Source organism: Melospiza georgiana, chromosome 3 (genome assembly GCF_028018845.1).
Source record: "Melospiza georgiana isolate bMelGeo1 chromosome 3, bMelGeo1.pri, whole genome shotgun sequence".
NCBI lineage: Eukaryota > Metazoa > Chordata > Aves > Passeriformes > Passerellidae > Melospiza > Melospiza georgiana.
This window is the reverse complement of record NC_080432.1, coordinates 97,793,714-97,804,845: the sequence shown is the minus strand read 5'-3', so window position 1 is coordinate 97,804,845 and position 11,132 is coordinate 97,793,714. Positions and strand designations below refer to the sequence as shown.

Genomic DNA, 11,132 nt, shown 5'->3' with positions numbered 1-11,132 from the left:
GGAAAATCCCCACCTTGCTACAACTTCTTTCTAGGTAGTTGTAAAGAGAAACAGATGGGACAAGTTACAAGACATCTATTTTTTCCCAGTTGTTTTTTCAGAGTTTCCTACATTCCAACATGCTAATTTTACTCCAGGTAACAACCTCAATTTTTCAAGAGCCTCAGCTACCCAGGACATTTCTTTCATGATGTTTCTTATGCCTGAAGTGCAATATCTTTTCTCTGCTATCCTATCCCCATAATTTTGCTTTTCTGTGAAGAATTTGAAGACTGATCTATTAAAGTTTTTTACTATAAAATGCACTTTCAGTAAATGATAGCTAAGGTTTTGCCACTCTGGGTTGAATAGGAATATTGCAGCAGTAATTACCAAGTTTCTCCAATATGATTCATACTGCACAAGAGTTTATGCACTCAATCAAATACTGGTAAAAAAATGGAATAATTATATCCCATCCGAAATTAGCCATCAAAATAAAATAGAATTTATAAAAAGGAAAATAAGAGCTATGTGAAATAGCTTCTCTTTGTCTTTCAAATTAGATGTAGGTTAATCACCAAATCATTTATTATAATTCAGAAAAGTAAAGAAAATAGTAGAACTTAATAATCAGAAAACAACAGTTAAAATATGCACCTTTTTTGTTTGGTTGGTTTTTTTGTTTGTTGTTGGTTTTTTTGTTTTGTTTCAAAGGTGAAGCTGCAACTCTTCACAAAATAACTTATGGCCCCAATGGCAAGGTAATGAAAACAAAAGAGAAGTTTGAGAGCAAAGTACTTCTAGGGGTAAGAAAAACATACTCTAGATTCTGGAGGTTTGTTTTGTACCATGTCATAAGAGCAAAAGAGACGTAAACACTGAGGTTATGGCCACAATGAGTCACTGAATCGGGGTACAGAGAACCAGGGACACATCAGTGAAACTGGCAGGTCGCAGGATCCCTTATTGTTTTTTCTGTTAAAGATTTTGGCTCTATAGAACCAAAGCAAAAAGCTGTATGCAGCTTGACAGATGAAATCACTGCAGAGAGAATACTGATAGCTGTGCAGCTCCCGCTCTGCCTATATGATATCCATCCCACTGCCAGTCTACCAGAAATGAACATTTAATCAGGTTATGTAGCCCAAACACAATCTTTATTTGTTGGGAGCTCTGTTATTGGTATCTGAACAGCTGGTATAGAGAAGAAACTCTTCAAACTGAACAATTCCCAGCTAGCACCTCCTCAGACAGAAGAGAGTGTCCCACTTTTCACAATGAATAGCATGTTCAGGTCACCCTACGTATTAAGTTTAGCAGGTCCAGTGCTGCTCAGAGATCCTGAGAAGGGGACAGCAAGGGTTGGCTAGAGCTTGATCTGTGTGCACAGAACCATCAGACACTTTTACCACTAGGAAATCTCTACTCATGTGCAAACTAAAATTTACCAACTTGGCCACATTTACACAGGTTTTGAAGAGGACAGAGAGAGACAACTTTCTTCCTCAGATCCCCTTTCCAGCTCCTTCTCCATTCAATCTGTCATGAATTTAGATCACTCAAAAGAATTGCTGTCAAAGGTATTAGCAAAAGCAATTTTAATATGATGTTCTAAAGCTGTGGTGTAACAAAGTTCCATGACAAAAGTTCAATTTTTTACTGCCACAGGTGTTTACTGTACGTGACCTGGTGGTCTATCCAAAATCAATTTGAGCTCTGATTCAAAACTTATCAAGACAAAAGTCTGAGCTAGTAATTCAAATCAAAGTTATCATATTGCAAGTTTATGTACAACATTGGTTGCTACCAAAGATCAGTCACTGGTAAAAGCTCTCTCTGTCACAAGTAGAAACCTGGAGAGGTTTCCCAACTCCAGGGGAGATCACCATCATGTAGCCATGCTGCTAAGCAGGGAGAGCTCAAAGAATGCTCATTTAGGCTGTCAATATTATGTAAGGGTCTCCACACTGTGGGTCAAGCTTGTTACCATGTGAACCAGATTCAGCTTATGCTGAAAATGATTGCTCCAGCAGGAAGGATAAGCAATCCTCCAAAGGTTAGCCCAATCTCTAGGGATTGTGTGCTGCTGTTATTCCCAGATTCATTCCTGAAAGGGAAAAGCAGTACGAGTCTTGGTTGCATTTTTCTGGATGGATTAACCCTTAGAGGCTCAACTTGTTTAACTGTTCAGACTAAAGACAAAGGTCTCTTTGGCCACTCAGAATGTCCCTGTCTCTTTAACATAAAAATACAAGATATCTGAAAGAATAAAGACAGATATAAGGAAGCTGCCAATCCTGAAATGCCTGTGGAGCATCTTTAATTACAGTTTGAGGCCTCAGGAGGAGACTTGGGAGCACAGTTACTGTAAAGTCATTAGCCCATGGCATTTTCAATTAAAGCTTGTCAGGCCCAACGAGATGTGCTCTGATGGAAAGGGAATTACTAGCTATGTTCTTTGGAATGAAATAGTCATATATTTTGGCATCAAATGGACATGAGGCCTGATCAGAGCCCATCAGAATGTATTGTGCAGAGCTTGGAAAGTGATGTTTCTGAATCTTACTACTAACAGGTAAGGATAAGTTTCTGAGAAGGGAAATCATGGCTAATTAAATGGGTTACAATACAGGTAATTTGATATCCTGATTCCAGCTGGGATAAAGTTAATTTTCTTCTTAATAGCTTATAAAGTTCTGTGTTTTGGATTTAGTTTGAGAATAATCTTGATAACACACTGATGTTTTAGTTCCTATAGTACTTACTCTAAATAAAGGACTTTTCAATGTCTCATGCCTTGCCAGCAGGTGTACAGAAAGCTGGGACGGAGTGTAGCTAGGAAAGCTAACCTGAGCTGGACAAAGGGATATTCCACACCAGAGAATGTCATGCTCAGCTTACAAAACTGGAGGCAATTAGCTGGGGGTTGCTGATTGTTGCCCAGAAAAGGTCTGAACATTGGTGTCAGCATGGGGTGAATAATTGTATTGGGCACCAATTGTTTCTCTTGAATTTTATTCCCCTCTCTTGCTCTCCCCCCTTTTCATTAGTAGTACATTTTTTCATTAGTACTACAATTATTATTAGTAGTAGTAGTGGTATTTTTTTATTTTTAATGATTAAACTGTGATGATATCAACACCCAAAGTTTGCCTTTTCTTTCCCATTCTCCTCCCCCCAAGGGTGAAGAGCTGGGGGAAGTGAGCAAGCAGCTCTATGGTGCTTAGTTGCCAGCTGGTGCTAAACCATGGCACTTAATGATGTAGAAGTCAGAGAGGTCTGCAAGAGATATTCTCTGATTTGTGGCAGGACACTTCAGGCAGTCACAAAAGGATGGGACACAGACTCCTGTCATACGAGTAAGCCTGAAGAAATAAGATTCATAGGAATTTAACTGCCTTTCTAATAAGAGGGCTGTGCATGTAAAACTTGATTGTGTTTAAAGAGAGCACAAAAGCAGGTTTAAGATCTCAGAGTGAAACAGGTTTGTATGCCATGCTTAGAGGAAAAGGTGCATCTGAGAAAAATTGGAATCCCATTGACGAGTCATAAATGCCAGACCACAGCAGCAGGGGATATGCACCAAGATAAGCAAAAAGATCACACAAGAGCCCAACCTGTTCCTGAAAGGTCAGAACATAACCTTTAACAGCCAAAGCTGACACAGGTGTTTACTGTACGTGACCTGGTGGTCTATCCAAAATCCAAGAAAATTAGGAAGTTTAAGGTTTAAGCCTGAAAAGTTCAGTTATCCCGCAGATGAGTTCAAGTACAAATGTGCCAATTAATCATAACACATTTTCCCCTAAGTTACCCAAAAATTAGTGGAAAGATAATAATTGGTTAATGATAATAGAAAAGCATCACAAACAGGAAATTATGTTATCACATACACATTTCATGTGGCTACTGGTGCTCGGACATCTCAGTAACAACCTCTGAGAAAATTAACCAGTGCTAAGGCATCAGCACTGAACTTAATCAGTTAATACTTTTATTTGTTTGGACTGACCTTAGCATAGTTTTGGGGCAGGTTAGCTCACACACTCCTAAACAGCTCTTGATCTGAAGTCAGCTTGGATAAGTACTGTCTTCACTTAAGATGATACTGAAGTTTGTGGTGGGCACTAGAAGAGGTAAATGTGGTATATAACAGGGTGTTGGTCTAGGAAATAGAAAAGTAAGTCTTGAAAGCAAGGCTTATTTCTTGGGACAGTTTCTGCCATTAAGGCAGGATTAAATGACAGAGGAAGAAAGATCATATCAAGAAATCACAAAACCTAGAGAGTAACAGAGCTGAACAGAAGGACAACTGGAACTAGTCAAAGAGAACACCAAGGCAGACAGATTCTGGCCCAGAAGCAGGAGTATTCAGAGCTTTTGCCAGTTACTGAGCTGCCTTGGGCAGAGGAACTTGGACTTATCAGAACCACAGAATGGTGCTTCTCCAGCCAGAGGGTGTGTTTTGCCAGCACAACAGAGAAACTGCACAAGGCACATCTTATGGGCTTAGCTAAAGGACACAAACAGACCATGAAAGGCTTATGGCATCCATTGGTTGAGAAGCTGCCACAGAGAGGAGATGAGCAAAAGTAGAAAACAATTCCTACACTAACAGCAGCATCACAAACAACAAAAGAGTGGGATGAAGACCTACATATTTAAAAGGCTTGAATTGAATGCAACGTCTTCATAAAGGCCAAGTGATGAGAATCAGCTATAAGTTGGGACCAAGTGACTAATGGAAAACACAAATGCTTCCAGAGACTGAAATAAGATGGATATCACAAAGAAGGCAGAAAATTACAAGAGTTCAGTAGAGGACGATGGCCTGTAAAAACACACCAAAAATTCTGGTATTAAGAAAGAAATCTCTAAATAGATTCTTCAACTAAGGACCTAAATTAGACAAAGATGGTGCAGAATTTATCACACCTGACTTCAAACATCAGCCAATGCAATGTCTCCCATCCAAGCAGTTTATACAAAGCTCCCTTTACAGACAGTGGAAAAAAATATATGATTCATCTCACTTATTTGAGAGACCTGTTTTAGAATGGCATGGCTTGTGCCCTACTGGTACTTGTTTCTCTCCACTTCCAAGACGGGAGTTTCAGTGATTAGCTCAGATGGAGACATCTGCATGTGGCCTCCCAGCCAGGGAGTTGTCTTGTGTTTTACCTCCCATTAAGCACTGTGCAGGAGGTTGATTGCCATTTTCATATGTGGAAGGAATTTTTTTCCCAGGCAGCTAAAGTGGCACATGACTATATGGGGTTCTTTTTCACATACTACCTTGCAATCAGGAGGGCTAGCTTTGGGTTGATTTACAATTGTTGGATTGGCTTTTAGTGCACTTCTTTATTCAAAATGGTCCAGTGGAGGTCACCAAGCTAGCACACTAAAATTTTGATCACCATTTGAACTGTGATTTAAAATGGTAAAGAGCTGCACTGGCTCAGTCTTTAACAGAAGCTGTAGTCCTTTCCATCTGCCTCTCTTCTCCATGCTGTGTGCACCAATGTCATTGGATGGGCAATGGCTTCCCACAGAGGCCCTCAGCAGGGTGGAGGGCAGATTCACTCTCGGGATGTGATGTGTCTTGTGAAATCTGCATTGGGTAACCTTGCTGGATATTTTAGAATATGTGGAAGGCTTTAGCTGCAGCTATTAACCATATCACTTCTAACTGCAGTAGAGTGTCTAAATCTCTTTTACCTATCAGATGTCAGCTGTACTATATGAATGTAACAGAGGAGAAACAATAACATAAAAAGAAGTTACATTAACCAAAAAAATGACACTTGTTTATTACAAGTTAACAGTCCTTTACTGCACCCACAGGAAGTTGAAATGTTCACAAACAAAATTATGTGAAGACAAGTGCACTATTTTTAAAACACAACAGTCTGATAAACCTTGAGCTACCTGAGGACAAAGCTAGTACTGAGAGTTACAGACACATTCTAATGAGGAATTAAATATTAATCTAGAAGGCTAGTGGTAGTTTCTTACAGGTCTTGACATCACTGAATCTTGCAGAGACAGTACTGAGAGCTAGACCTGTGCTCCTTGCTCACACATCTCACGTTAATTTTAAATGGAATAATCCCTCCGTAAAAACTGAATAAAAATTGTAGGGCATGGGCCTTACAGTACTGGAAACAAGGTTGTGGAAGATGCTAAGTGTGAGAGGCTTGCATTCAGAGCTGGAACTCAAATCTTCCTTCATAAATATGGTTGATACTCTGGGATTTTCATATCCTAAGGAGAACACTTGATCTAAAATGAGTCTTGCAATATTTTACAAGGCATGCTTAACCTCTTAATGTGTGTCATGAAAAGATTAAGAGGCAGTGTTATTGCTTGCAAAATCACCTGCTATTTCCAGGAAACAGTCATCTGCTGGACCTGTCCTTGTCACTGGCATAAGTATAATGCTTTTAATAATCTCCCATTGCCTAAGTGATGTGTTTGCATCAAAATGATGGATATGCTATAGCTGGCAAAACTTTTTAAGAGCTACTTATTTCTATCTTGTTCCTCTGCTGCCATCTAGAGGTTTTATTCTTAGATTTTAAAAAAAGATAATAAAGTGCTTTATTATATTGCAAAGTTGCCTTTAAAAATTGTCTGCACCTTAACATCACTTAAGGTGCTATTATCACTGAACCTCTGTCTCAGATTAATGAAGTGTGCACAAGCTTTTGAGCTGTGGGATGCAAGTGAGTCTTATGGGCTGAAGTGAGATTTATACTAGAGGCAAACACTGTCATAAAAAAAAAAAAAATTCCTCATAAGAAGCACCTGTAAATTGGCCTTAGAAGTAATTTTCATAAAACCTGTTTTTCAGCAAATAAACAGTAACACATCAAAGCAGCCTCAAAGTAAGCAGGTGCTTGAAGAAAAGGCAGCCTGGCCAGCCTTGCAGCAGGATGCCAACATGACAGGCACAGCCAGGACTTTGGCCCGTCAGCACAACTGGCTGACATCTTCTGTGCCTCCCGTGACAAGGCAGTGATGCTCCATTTCACACTAGCATTGCCCAGAACGGCACAACACAGAACTCACACAACACAAAACTCACCAGTGAGACAGAAAATCATTCTAATACAAACATTTCTTCTTAAAGGTAACAGAAACAGCCAGTTCACCACAATGGGCTCCTGGCTTTGTAAAAATAATAGATTCACATGCAGTATAAATGAGTCTATCTCCCTTGACCTCAGTGTGAATAGGTTAATTTGGCATCAGACCTTCTCGAGCAAATCTCACCTTCTTGCTTTGCCCCTTCAAATGTTTATTATTTAAACTAATGCTAGCACCAGGTCTGTGGAGGGCAGGTGCAAATGCTAATGTACCTCACCCTGTATTTCATCTGAACACATTACCAGAGCATCCTTTTTGTCCCTTTGATATCTATCCGATTTTACTGCCCCTCCTGGCAACCAGGAGCACATTGACTCTGAAAAGACAGTTCCTTTTAAACACAGTTGAACCAATTCATTTCCTGGAACTGATAACAAGATTTTTAAATGTGTACAAAGGAACCAAATGTACACTGAACACTGAAATATGGGAAAGAGTTTCTAGGAAGTCCTTAGCCTTTAGAATACAATGTTCCTGTGAATGATAATTTCTGTATTTCAGCAGAGGATTAGCTGTCATAATAAATTATTTCTGTTTGCCTGGAAGGAAATAAGTGAAACTTCCTTAACTAAGAAGGCCAGCAAAAGGTACAACAGAGATGAGACTAACCTTGTCTCCTGTGCCCAAGGATACCTCTGAAAAGCTGCCATAACATGCAGTAATTTGATAGTGTCAGCTAAAATTAACCTGTGTACTGTAGAAGGAGATAAGAATAATATTAAATTCCTGCTGATACTCACTTTGTATGCTATGGAGACTGGCTCTGATGTTTTGTGAGCCTGCCATAATAAGATTTTGAAAATCTTAAATACCTTTAATAAAAAATTAGAATAGAAAAGAAGAAAATATGGTTTATTTTGTTGAGACTTGCTGAAGTTCTTGTGATGATGGATTGTTATTAAAATATATTTTCTTATTTTGACAGATACAAAGATGGTAAATCCTTACTTTTCTTTGTGTCCTAAAATCTCCTAATTTAACTACTTCAAATTAGTACCATGTTCTTCAGTCATTAAACATCTTGGACACTTATTCAATGACCAGATGCAGAACGTGGGTACCAAACCAGTTTTCACCCCAAAAAATTATTTTTTATCACCATTCAGTATAATTTCTGGATGTTTAAACTGTATTTAAATATAAACTCACTGTTCATTGGCTCTGGGTACAAAAATATTTCAAAAATATTTATATTTAAAATCAAATAATCTTTTAATAAAGTGTAATCAAAGGCTATTTCCTTTCCAGAGCTGGCCTGTAGTTTTGTATCATGACTACTTACAGATATCAGTGACTTGCAAAGGAAGTTTGCAGTCCTTGGAGATTTTGAAACTACAGTGAATCCATTCTCGTCATTACTTGTTCAAACCATCAAGTTCCTAACTAGTTTACACTACCATGCCCTCAATCCCTCCTTGACTACTGAAAATTAGGATAAAATTCAAGAAAGGGAGAGAACCTCTCAAATCTAGCATTTAACAAGCTCATGTGAAAATCAGGATGCCTTGGTCTAGTCTCTTTTTCTTCTGTCTCCCAGATGTGTGCTCCAACCTACTGCATCTGACATATGGTAAGTTGGTTTCTCATTTCATCTGCTTTTCATCTTTCTCCAAAACAAAAACCATAGTGGTTCAAGTGAATTGGGTTCCAGACAAAGCAATGAAAGGTCTGTGTCAGTGAGACAAAAATTGAAAAAAAATTAAATAAAGGAAACCCTGAAATTAAATTTGTTCCAAAACTCTCAATTTCCTTGGGTTTTTTTCAGTTTGTCTGCTGGGGTGGGAGGGAGAAGTCAGAACAATTGTTTCTATATTTCCCACACTTACGATCAGAAGCTGAAACTCAGAGTGAAAGACTCAACATCAACTTTCAGCAGTGACCCTGAAAGACAAATTTCTAACCTGGTCACTTGTGCTGAACTCTTTCATCCAGTTTCTTCAGTGAAGATTTTGCAGTGCCAATTCTTCATGTGACCCCTCATCCAAGCTCCCATCTCCCACAATTCTCCCTTTTCATCTCATTTATCCTAGAGACTGCAAGAAGTCACAAGAGAGGAGGGCTGCCTTCAATGCCTATCATGAATGTTACTTACCATTAGAACTCTCTGCTGGAAGCTGCTTAGCATGGAACAAAACTTCTTCTAGGTACAGAGGTGGTTTCTATTGAACAGAGAACCTGATCCAAAAAAGCCATCCCCGCAAACACTCAATTATGTATCATATGAGAGATATGTGAGCAACTGATGCCCATCCTATTTGAATGTTTCACAATAAAAATGTGTTGGAAATTTTGCCTAGAAGAGCATCACTTCACACATGGAAGAGCTCCCTTGTTCTTTTCACTGAGAGGAGAATCAAAGACATAATTATTTTAAGTGACTGAATTGTATATATATCTTCTAGTGCCAGTTTAAGCTTGACCTGTATTGTAAAAAGTAAAATTAATGTTGCAAGTGCCACTCAGTGACTGTGATTAACCATAATTTGCATTCTTTATTGAAAGTCGATAGTCTGCATGCTACCAGCTGTGAAATTGTGCAATAAGCAATAATTAAACAATGAAGAAGAGTAAATAGAACTAGTTAGGCATGATTTGGAGTAGTGAGTAGCAAAGGTGACTTTTAAAGTTTTATTAGCACAGAGCAGGAATACAAAATACAACCATATGATCTATGGTTCAGTGAGTAAAGAGTGAACATTTGTAAAAGTCTACTAAAGTCACATCTACTGAAGTCACACAATTGATAGAACAAGAGTATCACTACTGAAGCAAGACTATACACTAAACTTACAGGACACTAAGGGCTTCAAAGCCCAAAGAACCATCTCTGAATATCTATCTAACTGCAGTTCACCACCTTTACTGGCAGGACATTTGTTCTCAGAGGCTTGTTGGATTGCCTCGACTTTGGGGTTTTTTGCAGAGGATTGACAAGTGTGAAAATAAAAGTTTACTGCAGGTTTGTAGGTTTTGGAACTTGCCATTTCATATGGGAACCCCTGGCAGGAATTTGTCTTTTGACAGTTTGCAAGTCTTACTGAATGATATGCATTCAAAATGAGATTGTTGCAGATGTGTACAGCACCACTGCACAGCTACCTCCCTAAGCAAACTTAAAAACTCAGTTTCCCTTTGGACATTACCAACTAATTTTGTGCGCCAATAGCTCAAATACAGCTCATGTATTCTATACATTTGTCAAACATAGAATGAGGCTTCACTTGTTACAGAATCTTCATTTGCCCTCAGGTTTGAGGACTTCTTCTGATGGTGGTATTGGCCTAGGTTTAGCAAGTTGGCCAGGCTTAATTTCAGGCATTTTTTCACCATGTCTGTACACACTTACAGTGACATCCACTGTTTCCCCACCATACTTGTTCTTGACATGGATGCTGTATTTGCCTGAATCTTCTGAAGTCACCCCCTTGATGGTTAAACTGGCATATTTCCCCTGTTCCAGTGAATACGCATAGTGCTCATCAATTTCAAAGGCCTTGTCATTCTTGAACCAAACCACTTCAGGGTCAGGATTTCCAAATACAGTACAGGTCAGATTCAGTGTCTGAGGGAGATAAACAGAAGTTTGAGATCAGTACTTGTTTAACCTCTGTATTATTTTTAGGCAGTTTTTTATTCTTAGCTAATTAAACTAAGACATGATATCATATTCTTGAGGACTGAAAAGTAAAGTCCCTAATATTTATTCTTCCCTTGATTCAGACTTTCCACCATCTCACCAGTAACTGTGATACAGTAATAGCCTCAGGGCTGCAGTGTCTGAAGATGGTAAGTTGGACTGTCATTGCAGTCCCGCCTGCAGGAGACTCCTGACAACCCATTAGTCTGACATGAGGTTCAGGCAATGATAGTTTTAAAAACATCCTTGAAGCTTCCCTGTACACAGCAGGGAGGAGAACTGAGCAAATCTTTTTTGACCAAGGCCTCCTGAGGTTATTGCTTGAGATGATTAAAAAAAAATTCACTTAAAAATAGAATACATA

The 11,132-nt window shown here is 38.9% G+C and overlaps 1 protein-coding gene across 1 annotated transcript in view; it reads right to left on the bottom strand.

The window, feature by feature from the left end:
• Positions 1-9,600: 9,600 nt before the first annotated feature.
• Positions 9,601-11,132, bottom strand: part of MYOM2 (myomesin 2) — a 76,242-nt gene continuing 74,710 nt past the window's right edge. Inside the window, exon 38 of the mRNA XM_058020130.1 lies at positions 9,601-10,693. Coding sequence (XP_057876113.1) covers positions 10,367-10,693 — 327 coding nt within the window. The 3' untranslated portion in view covers positions 9,601-10,366. The remainder of the gene's footprint in view (positions 10,694-11,132) is intronic.